The 12,974-nt window shown below is 38.1% G+C and overlaps 1 protein-coding gene across 2 annotated transcripts in view; it reads left to right on the top strand.

Annotated features, from left to right (window-relative positions):
• MAP2K5 (mitogen-activated protein kinase kinase 5) overlaps positions 1-12,974 on the top strand; it is a 263,443-nt gene that overhangs the window by 14,178 nt on the left and 236,291 nt on the right. For both annotated transcript variants that reach the window (XM_001174814.6, XM_001174812.7), the window contains exon 3: positions 6,219-6,286. In XM_001174814.6, the coding sequence (XP_001174814.1) occupies positions 6,219-6,286 (68 nt within the window). The remainder of the gene's footprint in view (positions 1-6,218; positions 6,287-12,974) is intronic.

The raw sequence follows: 12,974 nt of genomic DNA on the forward strand, positions 1-12,974 counted from the left end.
TCTAAGAGCTTGACATTCATATAGGCCCAGAGACCCCTGCTGATTTTCAGAGTTTCATTAGCAGATTAATGAGTACACCAACACATGAGGTGATAAAAATCAACCATGCCCACTAATGCATTTCCTGTGCATATCTGTTACTTGTGTTCCTCTGCCAGCATTTTCTCTAGAGAAGTAACTGCTATAAAATGACTGTTGGATTGGTGTTCCTGGACAGTAAAATCTCACTGGTGACTTGAAACATGAATTTTAAGTCCATGTAGACAAATGCTGTCTTAAACCTATAAAAACCATGTGGTTTCACTTTTCCATTACACTCATGTATTCTAATCTGTAGCTCTCAGAAGTATCTTCACACTTGTCAAACCGTGTGTCTGAGTTTGGTTCAGAAAACATGGTTATAGGATAAATATTTATTGAATTTGTGCCTTTCTTCAACCCCATTTTATACTCTCTCGTTATTGCACAGAATCATTTTCAGCTGTTTTATGAACTGCTGGAAGATTATTTTGTATTTAGGGTGGAAATCTTTAGACCAACACATTATGTCTCATTTTAAATTTGGCATAGTATGACCATTTAAAGCTAAATTGCAATTCCAGAAGTTGTAAATTCTCAGAGTATAGGAAACAACTATAGCTGATAACTGGAGTGACACCTGTAGGAGATACTCTTATGTTCAGCTAGCCATGACAATCTTGTTAAGAATAGTTGGGTAGGAGCCTCTTTTTGCTTCAGAGAAGAGTCTAAATCATAAAATATTTGGAAGAAATGAAGTTTCATTTCCTTAAACTATTGTATATGTAAAAAGATAAAGGGTCATTTTTAAGTAAAACTAGGTAAGTTAGTGAAAAATGGTCACAATAAACCTACACTGAGCCTGAAAATTATTTAACATGTAAGAGTTAATTATGCATCCTAGAATTTGGGGCAAAATAAGAGAGCTTTAATTTGTTGAAATTTTGGCTGGAAATATTACTGATGCAAAAAGTCCAAATCCCTTTTAGTCTTATGAGAGTAGTCATTTCTTATTAATAGTCTTGCTAATTTGTATGAAAATTAAGAAGTTTGAGTCCTTTACTCAAACACCAGACTAGTTGTTCCTTAAGGTCAGTGGACAGTGCAGCTTATTTTTGAATCCCTACCATAATGGTACCTGGCACATAATAGGCACTCTATGTGTGTTTCTGGAATGCATGGATGGTTGAAGAGTGAAGTAGTAAGGATAAGCTTTCTATATCCCATTCGTCAGCAAGTCCTGTTGGCTCTATCTTCAAATTTATCCAGCATGTGATGACTTCTTAAAACCTCAGCTTGGTTTAGGCCACCATCATCTCTCACCGGGATTAGGACAGTGGCCTCCAAACTGGTCTCCCTGTTCTACTTTTGCCTCTATACAGCCTCTTTTCCACATGGCAGCCAGAGTGATTCTTTTAGAAGTCAGGTGACACCACCACGCTCACAACCCTCCAGTGATTTCCATCTCACTCCAAAGTAAAAGACCAAGTCCTTAAAATGCCCTACAAGGCTCTGCATTTTCGCATCTGGCCTCAACCTGTCCCACCATTATTTCTCTGAACCCGTGTGTTTCTCCCCCCACCTCTCATTCTGTTCTAGCCACTCTGGCTTCCTTTCTGTCTGTCAAACATGCCAGGCATTCCTCTGACCCAGGGCCTTTGTATTAGCTGCTCCCTCTGCCTGGAACAGTCTTTCCCCAGATATAAGCAAGGCCCACTCCCTCACCTCCTTCAGTCTCTTTCCACTAGAGTGTATGTTCCATGAGGGCAGGATTTTGTTTGTTTTTTCTTTTTTCACTGTTACTGTCCCAGTGCCCAGAACAGTGCCCACCACATAGTGGGTACTTTTATTTGCTGGAAGGAGGAAGAAAGCAAAGAAGTAAGGAAGGAATCAGGAAGAGGGAAGCAAGAAGCTAAATTAAAACTCATGGATATGAAGATGTGGCCATGGAAAGTGTAGCCTCTGGTCCTGCCCACATCATTAACTCCGTGCCTGAGAAGGGCTTTAAACATGACATCTTTTCTGGTAGTTTCCTGTTGATGTCTTTCTAACTTCTATAATTATGTTTTCATTTCTTTTCTCTTACCTGGGAAAAGTGCCTTTGCAGTAGTTCTAATTGCCACCTGGCACAGAAGGAGTGTGACAAATGACATATAATATATTGCCTTAACTTTCTGTAGCTCTTTGTAGAAGCTAGATTGTTTCTCTTGAAAGCCTTCTTGAGCCCCTGTCACTGCAGTGGGTGCTGTTTGGCTGAGAGCTCCCTGGAGTCTGCTGTTTGTCTGCTGTTTACTCAGTAGGCCATTCTGACCGCCCCTTACCTGAGGTTGCCTCTCCTCTCTATTGGGCCTTTATGTTTCTCTTCTTGGTTTTTCTTTTGGATTGCGTGTTGCCTCAAATAAAATTGCTAACAACATATGGCCTGTTATGATTCTCTTTTCCCAAACTCTGCCATTTTGTATATTTGTGACACACTGCAGATTTTGTGAAGATTGCTTCATAATATTTGTTTACCATCTGCTGCACTCTATTTGGTATCTTGCTAGGATTTTTTTCCTCCATTTTAAGTGACATTAACAAAATCTAGCCAGTACATAGGCTTTCTGGTTCTACTTTTGCTTCCCTAATGTGCTGGAAAATCATATTACTATGCTCCAGGCAACTAGAGAAGCCTGGAATTCTCATTGTGAACCAATGTATCAGATCTGTCTGCTCCCCTACCCCCACCCCTTTTCTTGGTCATATCCGGTAACGCTTTTTTGGTCAGATGGCAAAGAACCTCCATGTATAAGATAGAAAAAGCTCAAATTATTTTCTTGCTTCTTAGTACCACTACTTTCTAGTGTTGTTCTCTAACATATTTGTACCTCTGAAACTTTGTGGCAGTTTAGTAAGTTTTTATGATTTATGGTTCCAGCTAGTGTAATTTTTATAGCTTATCCAGTTTGATAGGCAGCTAGCCTGAGTCTTGGCTAGATGGGCTGTATATATCCAAATTTTTGTTCAGAAAAGTATTTTAGGCTACTGTCATAGTAATTTGCTTAGTATGTATTTCTGCTTTCTTACCCTTCACTAACTTTTCGAAGCTGTCAATTCACTGTCTTTAGAGAGAAGTGCATTTTTGCTTTACAGGTTAAGGTGAGTGGTTTGCTCTTGGGCTGCCATCAAGGGGTCAGAGACAGCTCAGCTTTTGCCTTTTGGCTGGAGCCACCAGTCTTCTCATGGGTATGGTTACTTTTCTAACTCAGTTTCCTCTTGGACAAAAACAAGGAGTCTTTAATAAAACGACTAAGCATAGATATTAAAGAGCAAATCAGACAGTCTCCCAAAGAGCAGTTTGTAAAGAAAACCAATACCTATATAAAGCTAGGTATCCTATTAACCCACAACAACTATTCATCAGTATGCCATATAAGCCTGATTTTATCCCCAGCCTTTATTAGAATGCCTCTTTCAACTTATCTGAAATCTTCTTTTGGAGTCAGACCCCCTAAGGGGAGAGTTCCAACATTTTATCACTGGGTTGATGTCAAAAGCTATTCTAGCCTTTTGGCTTCAGTTTTCTGTCCACTTAAGCAAATGCTCTTGTAATGTTTCATAGCTACTTTTTATGCAACTTCTCTTCAAGAAATTATTCTGGTAGCTGACTTCTTTCACAGATCTTTTTCTTCTGAAATAATCCCTCAAGAGATTTCTTAGAAATTTAGAATTCCAAAATATTTTGGTTTAAGTAGCCTTAAAGATTCAAGCTCTAGCTTTGAGAAGTTGAAGAACTCTCCTTTTGTTCTTGATTGTGATTTAAATGATTTTTCTGTAATCGGTGCCCCCCCCCTTTTTAAAATAAATTATAAGAAGGGTTTTCACTCGTTTTACCAAAATATAAGCACTTGCCCATCCTATGTGAACAATACCTTATTCAGGTCTTGGGTATATTGAAATTCAAATATAAGCAGTCTCTTTTTAACCATAATCTCTATAGCTAGCTTAGTTGCAGAAATGAGATTTATTTAAAAAAACTACTTTATTCAGGCTGGAATTTGTTTTTATGCCAAGTTCAGAACTTCATAAAGAACAAATCAGTTTAGCCTACATTTAAAGAGAATTTGACCTGGTTTTAAAGCAAAAATGTAAAGTGCTTTCATGTGTGGTGATATGTAACATTATATCATTTATACTTTGTTTTTTCCTGTCTCCTGCATTTTTAAGAAAACTTTCAACTTAACCTTGAAAATATTAGTTTCTAGAACTTATATATAGACAGACTCCTTTCTTCTCTTTCTACAGCTAGAATGGCATTTCTCCCCCAATTTGGCTCTAGAGATTCTGTATCTAAAGCGAATGAAAGAATCTTTATGTGTGTAACATCTCTCAGGACTGTGCCTTCTTCATTACTGAAAGTGACCAGTGTATGCCCTTTACTCTGAAAACAGGCAACTCTTGATAGCAGAATACTGGTAGTGACTCTCCTAGATTTAGACAGTGTGATCTTGATGATACCGATTCCCACTGAGTTGGGGAACTCTGCAGCAGTGAACCAGGATCCAGAAACAAGTGCTTGAAAAGAAAACAAGTGCTTGGAAAGAGTGAGAGCTATGGGTCACTGAACAGGACTGGTCCAAGTGCCGGTTTCGATCATGCTATCAGATTGCTGTTGGCCACTGAAGAGATAAAGGGAGAAAGTATTTTGCTTGAAATTAGGCTAATTGTGAAAGAACACAAGCTTCCTCCTAGGGTCCCCGTAGCCTAGTCACCAAGCAGGGGGATATCCTTGGAACTACAGCCGGACAGGAGGGAAGACCCACTGACTTGTGGTAGGGGAAGATCCCTGTGTTGAACTGAACTCCCTCTGTACTTTCAGTAAGCATCCCCTGACCATGTTGGGCAAGCTTATTCTCTTCATGATGAGAGATTTGTCTGAGGTTCTCCAGGCTTGGGATCAGAACAGTCTTTCTATATGATCAAATCAGCAATTATATGCCCAAGAGTGAACAAAAATAATAATTCCGATTGTTAACACCAGAACTGAGGCATCCTGCTGAGAGCCTGCCCCTTCCAAGTTGTCCCCTTGGGAGGCTCTGTACGTTGCTCCAGACGTTTTTGGCATTTCTTTCAACTGTGCATTTACAGTCTACTACATAGGCTGTCCTCACTGTTGACAAATCTTTATAGAAGGATGAATAGTTAACTATATATTTGGAAATAGCCATAAGTCATTCTTAGACATGCTTGGCAGATGGTGTGGGTAAGTGATCAGGCCAACAATTTCATTTTGGGTTAAAAATGAGATTTAATATTCTCACATAGTCTATCTTCAGGTTTTTAAAGCAGTTTTGAAGAGATATTTCAAAAACTACTTTGAATAAGAGAAGTATCATGAAATAAATACATTATTTCTAGATGTGGCCTCTGATGATACTTACTCAAATTTACACATTCTGGTTATGTAGTTTGTGAAGTCTTGTCCTCCAGCCTTAAGACTTAAATTATTTCAAAATAGCATGAATAGCATTTGAAGCTTTCTATGGCTGGAGAGTATGCAAAACAAGTGAAACTGTTCGGAAAAATTGCTGCTAAATAGAATGGGGGAGACCTGTATTAGAGCTGCTTTACAAGTTAACCTTGCACTAGGCCTAGGTTCTCCTGTGGAAAGAGAATAATAATAATGATGTTCATGTCACAGGTTTGTTATGAGGTTTTCAAGGAGGTATTGCATATGAAGCATAGATCACAGTGCCTCATGTATTGTAGTGTTCAGTAAGTGTTAGCCATTTTTATCATGCTGTTGTGAGATGATAGATTGCCTGGGAGAGAGGAAGAATGGAGAAATCGGGGTATGGTGCTGTTTGGGAGATTTAAAAAGTATGGATAGTAGAACAAGACTGGCCTCTCGTTGGTTTTTAGTTCCGCTAACCAAACCTGTTTTGTCATACTCCAGTTATATTTACTTTAACCTAGAGATATGTTGTGAATGACATGAGCAATATTTTAATTTTCTGCTATCCCTAAAAGAAAGTTTTATATTGAGATTCTGATCATATTCCAAATGGAAAACAAAACAACAAACTAATAATGTCAACATACCCCCAAAATGTGGTATTGAGGGTTAGAATATCACATTGTAATAAACCGTTTATATTATGTTCCCTTTGTGCATTAAACAAATGCACACCTTATCATTTGCATTATGTGCTTTTAAACAGATGAAGATGAAGATGGTGATCGAATTACAGTGAGAAGTGATGAGGAAATGAAGGCAATGCTGTCATATGTAAGTATACGACAAATGAAGACTATTTTTTAAAATGTTAACGTGATTGAGGATGCTGTTTCTTGAGCATGGTGAAGACAAGTAAATAAATCACAGTTGTCATACATTTTTCTATATAATAGGTAAAGGTTTCAAGGATTTCCGTATGTGAAAGTTAAGGGCATTATTTTCAAAAGACACTTACTGATCATATCATAAACATTAAGAATAATGCATCTTAATGACTTTTGCATTAGGTATGATGCAGACTAAATGGACTATCAATTTCCTGTATTTTTTATGCAGTACTTAAAGTAACGGCTCATTAAAAATGAACCCCTGGGCTCTAAAAAATTTTTCAAAATCTACTTTCAACTGGAGATCTCTCTCACCCTTCCAGACTATAGTTACAATGTAGCTGCAGGCTTAATATGGATACACGATTTAAAGATGTACTGTTGGTTATTTATGCACCACCCATAATACTCCCACCGAAAATGAACTACAGGGCTACTTACTGAATCAAAGTGATCTGAATATATTCTGAAACGACTTTTCTTTTGTGTTTAAAATTTTACTGAAAATCTGCATTAACAGTTATCTGATACTGAAGTAAACAAGAGAAAAGGGCATATTTCTAAAGCTTCAATACTAAGCTTGAAAAATTCAGCTATCATGAGGAGACATAGGTTACCTGAGTCTTGATTTGTGCCTTCCTCTCAAGTTTTGTTTTGTTATATCTGAGTCTGTAATCTGTTTACAAAACCTTTTCCAGTGGCCTGGTAGAAAGAGCATTGGACTGGAAGTCAGGAGACCTTAGCTCTACTGTGGTTTCTTGGCCCTAGGCAAATCACTTAACCTTTCAGTGCTGTAGTTGCCTCATCTGTCAATTGTGGATAATAATACTTGTCCTTTATACTGCACAGGGCCATTGTAATGATAAAATGGGAGAATAGATGTGAAAGCCCTTTGAAAAGTTAAAAGTTCTATACAAATGCAAATGATGGAATCATTTGGAATCATGTGGAAATGATGGAATCAGGGCTCTTGCTTTTCACTGAGACCCTAATCTTAGTCAACAGTTAGGTTGTAGGTTTTTGATAGACTTCAGCTTCAGCCAGGATATTGTTTCATTGTAATGAAAACTGTAAACTGTCTGTATGGGTTTCTGCCAATAGTTTTAATTTAGGGTAGGAGAATAGAGAACAAGAAGGATAGGATGATTAACAGAGCATTGCATTCCAACCAGCACAGAATAGGAAAAGTCAATTTCCCATTGACTTCGCATTAACTTATGTGAGAGTCTTTGTGTACTGAGAATTTAGAGCTGGGCTCATCAGTACCTTGAAAGGCAGAGTAGGATTTTCTGCTGAAAAGGTCTACCACTGGTATTGATAGATTGGCTAACTCTCCTGAGAATGTGACATGCTTATTTTTAGAAAACCCCCACACACAGATGGGTTCTAATTTTCTCACATATGTCCATTGCAGAGAACTGACATCAATATACTTTCATTATATATTCAACTTAACCACATGCAAAAGATATGTACTTTTGGATATGATCTTACAAATTGTGCTTTTTGAAAATGTTGGTGTGGTCACAGTGATAATGATGATTTCCATTTCTAAGTTACTGCTATATACAAAATACTTGAGGTATTTAATTTTTTTAGTTTTAATAATCACTCTGTAAGACAGATATTATCATCCTTATTTTTTAGATGAGGAAGCTGTGGTTAAGAGATAAGCCCAAGGTCTTAGAGCTAGTATGAATGTGAATATGGAATTTAAGTTCAGTTTCTTTTCATGCCCAAGCTGTTGCTCATTTACTGTTTTACACTGTCTCTCCCCCACCTTCCTCTTTGCGGGATCTTTTTATGTCATCACTGTTATTTATTTATTTTTCTCCGAGATGGAGTCTTGCCCTGTCACCCAGGCTGGAGTGCAGTGGTGCCATCTTGGCTCACTGCAACCTCTGTCTCCCGGGTTTAAGCAATTCTCCTGCCTCAGCCTCCTGAGTAGCTGGGATTACAGGCACCCACCACCATGCCTGGCTAATTTTTGTATTTTTAGTAGAGACGGGGTTTCATCATGTTGGCCAGGCTGGTCTCAAACTCCTGACCCCGTGATCCACCCGCCTCGGCCTCCCAAAGTGCTGGGATTACAGGCGTGAGCCACTGTGCCCGGCCTATCATCATCATTATTAAATTCTGAATAATTTGGGTTTATATAATACCTTAGTTGTGATTTCTGCACCATATATTCCTTACAGCATATGCTTATTTTCTCAAATTCAGTGTTTAATTATTTTTGTGTTGTAGGAAAATATGATTACATAATCTTACATTACATGTCCTTAGTTTAAAAGTTTCTGAGATTACTTGGGTCCACTTTTTTTTATCTGAATAGAAGTCATCTATCTCATTGATGAGATAATTTAAAAAAATTTTTTGTAGAGATAGGGTCTTGCTTTGTTGCCCAGGTTGGCCTCAAACTCCTGGCCTCAAGTGGTCCTCCTGCCTCAGCCTCCCAAAGTGCTGGAATTACAGGCGTGAGCCAAGGTGCCTGGCCAGGTTGGCTGTCATTTTGATCTGTCTTGGTTCTTATGATTGAAATTTAAGGAGAACCATTTGGACCTAACCTTACAGTAGGTTTTGATTGGTAGTCCTCATGATTACCAGCATGTTCCTACAAATTTGCATTGGTCTTTATTTTGTAGGTTCAATTTGGCTCTGAAGTTTGAGTCCAGGATTTGGTATAAAGGCATAGGGAAGATACTGACAGATTACCACATTTTTATTGTTTTTTGCAAAAAGCTGTTTTTTTCTTTTGTTTTTGGTCTTGTTTTGTTTTTGAGATGAAGTCTCATTCTGTTGCCTAGGGTGGAGCGCAGTAGCCTGATCTCGGCTCACTGCAACCTCCGCCTCCTGGGTTCAAGTGATTCTCATGCCTCAGCCTCCCAGGTAGCTGGGATTACAGGTGCCCGCCACCACGCACGGCTAATTTTTGTACTTTTTGGTAGAGATGGGATTTCTCGATATTGGCCAGGCTGGTCTCGAACTCCTGATCTCAAGTGATCCGCACACCTTGGCCTCCCAAAATGCTGGGATTACAGGCATGAGCCACCACACCCGGCCAAAAGAGCTTAGTTTTTCATATAGAATTTAGTACACCTGTGGTCACCTTAGTATTTCTTTAAAAGCCATATGTGGGAAAGCAAAAATAGAGGCACTTTTACCATTAGTCCTTTAATCATTCTTTTTCATTGATTACAAAGGTTAAGTAAATAAACAGCCTATATCTCTGCATAAGAATAAAAACAAATTTGCAACCTCTGAGTTGAAACTTGAAGAATTACTTTTTCCCCCTCTTGGATGCAGGCATTTTCTGGCTTTGGGCCAGTACAAGTGTACATTTTTATCAGTAATTTAAATAGATTTTTGTATTAGACCTGAAAATGTTGCCTTTTTAATTGAAAACTTATCAATTATTTAAATCACTAGCAGCCTGAGGCTGTTAATTTTATGAGTGCCATAATAATGTCATACAGTGGTTTTTGATACATGTGACACGTGGAATATTGTATTATGGTAAGGATCTGTCATGATAATAGGTTGTTGTGTGCTGTTAAATAATAACCAACATATTAAACCAAAGTCTGTTGTCACACATTAGTACCATTTTATGTAAGTTATTTAGAAGTTGTATTCTTTTCTTCATTAGAGATATTTTAAAGAGATAACGAGAAGAAAACAAAGCTATAATAAATTGTCTTTTAAGAAAATGTAAAGTAATTTGGTCTCCAAGGAGATATTTAATGTATTGAAAGAATTCAGCAGCCAAGTGTTATTACAGCACCATTGTGATAGCTGCTCTGCATTTTGTTATGAGTTTGTGTTAATCAACAATCTGTTTTTATAGCATAGTTTCTTGTAAGTTATGTTGTTAGAATATTCCACTTCTGGGATCACGGCTTTTCCTCTGACACTATTGCATCTTTTTAATTCCTCCATAAAGTATTTTTTTAATTAGAATTTGAAATGCTTTATTAGAAAAAAAATACACACAACCTACATATTCTGAAAACTAAATACCTGATCATTGCTAATTAAATATTCCCTTAATGTAGTTTAAATTTTGTTGTTGTTGTTCTCATTTCCTCCTCTCATTTTCTAGAAAGATTGAAAATAGCGTGCTGCTTTTTTCCTTCCATTTTTTTGTGTTTGTTGTCTGGTAGTTCTATGGAGGCCCAGTTCTAGGAGGGGATTATTTTACTGTTAACCTCTTCTTTTGGGTGACCTTTCATTAAGAAATTCAGCCAATACATCTTGCTTTTGTAAGTAGATTTATATTTGTTTCTGCTAAATCCTGTGTCTAGGGATTTATTACACCTGGTTCTCTTAATATTGAGAGGCTTGTGTGAGTAGAACACAGTATTAACAAAAATAATTTTCATCATTTTGTCTATTCTTACTCTTTATATCATTTTTTCCCACATTGCCAGGAGAGTATGGCATACATTTTACTGTAGTGCCTCCCATTATGAGACCTTGTATTATATTCAGTACAAGAGTCCTTGTATTTAAGTGAAGTGTAAGTATTCCCTTTGGTGTATTTGACCACAGTGTACCCTGTCAGACGTTGAGTACTATGAGGGAAAAATACTTTTTGACCTGTGGAGCACCTTATAAATTGGGATATGATTGGCTTTATCCTAATATACATAACTTGGACATTGCCTCTAAAATCATGCAGTTACTCAAGTAGAGTTGGAAGGTAACCACAGAGGTTTTGTTCAACTCTTTCATTTTACAAATAAGGACATTGAGGCCCACAGAGAATAGAAGATTCAGATATCAGTTGGAAGTCACATGGCTAATTAAAGGGAAGGCCTGGATACAGACTCTCAGTCTCTTTGCTCCTGGTTGTTTTAAATAAGGTTTTTGTTTTGGTCTCTATTATAGTCCTGCTCAGCTTTGCAAATACTGCTTTTTCCTGAGTGTAAAAAATAATACTTATTACCAAAATGTCACTGTACTTGAGTTTGTAGAGAAATGTAAAAAATACTCTGTTGGCTGGGCGCGGTGGCTCACTCCTGTAATCCCAGCACTTTGGGAGGCTGAGGCGGGCGGATCATGAGTTCAGGAGATCGTGACCATCCTGACTAACACTGTGAAACCCCATTTCTACTAAAAATACTAAAAATTAGCCGGGCGTGGTGGCATGCGCCTGTAGTCCCAGCTACTCGGGAGGCTGAGGCAGGAGAATTGCTTGAACCCGGGAGGCAGAGGTTGCAGTCAGCCGAGATCACACCACTGCACTCCAGCCTGGGCGACAGAGAGAGACTCCGTCTCAAAAACAAAAAACAAAAAACAAAAAACAAAACTCTATGGGCGTCTGAAGGTTTAAAGGTTTTGTCCTTACCTACAAGGCTGTGTTTTACCTTGTTTACCAAATTCGTTGTCATTTAGAAGTTGAATATTTAATAGCATCAGGGCCTTAGCTATTAGGAAGTTTTCTTTAAAGAACAAAGAGGTTAGAAGCTCATTTTCCACATGGTGCTTTCAAATATGCCACATATTAAATAGGTTCTACTTTGAACTTAACTTTGCAGGTGGCAAAATCAGTTCAGCTTTCAATGAGTTGTTAGTCCCCTAATTCAATGCAATTTATCCAAACAACTGATTACACAGTATATTCTTCAGAGAAGGTGGAGAAATGGTGAAAAGAATGAGAAAGGGAAACTGAAGGAAATAAATTGTTTTGGGGATTTGTTTATTTACTCAAATAATGACATGCTGCAAGCTGTAAGTAAGGTTTTTGTTTTGTTTTCTTATCCTAGTCAAAAAAGAAAACTTTTTTCCAGAGACAGATTATTTTAATTATCTTCTCTGTTTGGAACACTTGGATGCCTTTGAAATAGTGATAAAAGTGTAGTGACCCCTTTTAGCCCCTGTTGTGATCTATGTTGGAGCCTGTTTGGTAGCAAGGAGCAGAAGCATATTCAAGTTTGCATCAGAACGAGGGATTTATTATGTGGCTCTTGGAAGCAAAGGAAAAGATAAGCACGAGTAGGCCTCAGTCTTGGTGGCACCAGGGCACTCTGGGGACCACTGGAATAGGAGGTTTGGACCACCAACATTTTGTCATTTATATGGCTCTGCTCCCAGTTCAGTTCCATCTCTGTGGAGGGTTCCGCTTAGCCTATTTATAACAAAATGTCTCATTTGGCTTGCTGTCTGCATGGCCTGATAGTCCTGTTTTATTTAAGTGGCAGGTTCCCTGAAGCTGCTATTAAAACTTCTACTTTAAGAGGAATAGCAGAATTGCTACAGCCTAAAAATCAGGTGAAAGGTCAGTGTGGACACTACCCCAAGCTAACCAAGGTAATAACTCTGAAAGTTTCAGCTGAGAGGATCCCATAAATTTTGGGCCTGTTGCTGAAATACAAATTTAAACTCCTTCTGCCAACACATATTACCTTAAACTTAGCCAATTTGAATTTCATCTGCTATTGGCTGCCCAAACTTCTATAGGACATGAGCCTATAAATGAGCCTATACATGAGCCTATAAATAGGGCCCAGAGTTGGTCCCTGTTGACCTTCACATTGTGATTTTCTTTCTCATCATCTAATCAATCTGTGACCATATGTGGACCCTCGGTCAAGTCTTTTAAGGAAGAGCTTGTACACATTGTAGTCTCC

Source organism: Pan troglodytes, chromosome 16 (genome assembly GCF_028858775.2).
Source record: "Pan troglodytes isolate AG18354 chromosome 16, NHGRI_mPanTro3-v2.0_pri, whole genome shotgun sequence".
Lineage (NCBI taxonomy): Eukaryota > Metazoa > Chordata > Mammalia > Primates > Hominidae > Pan > Pan troglodytes.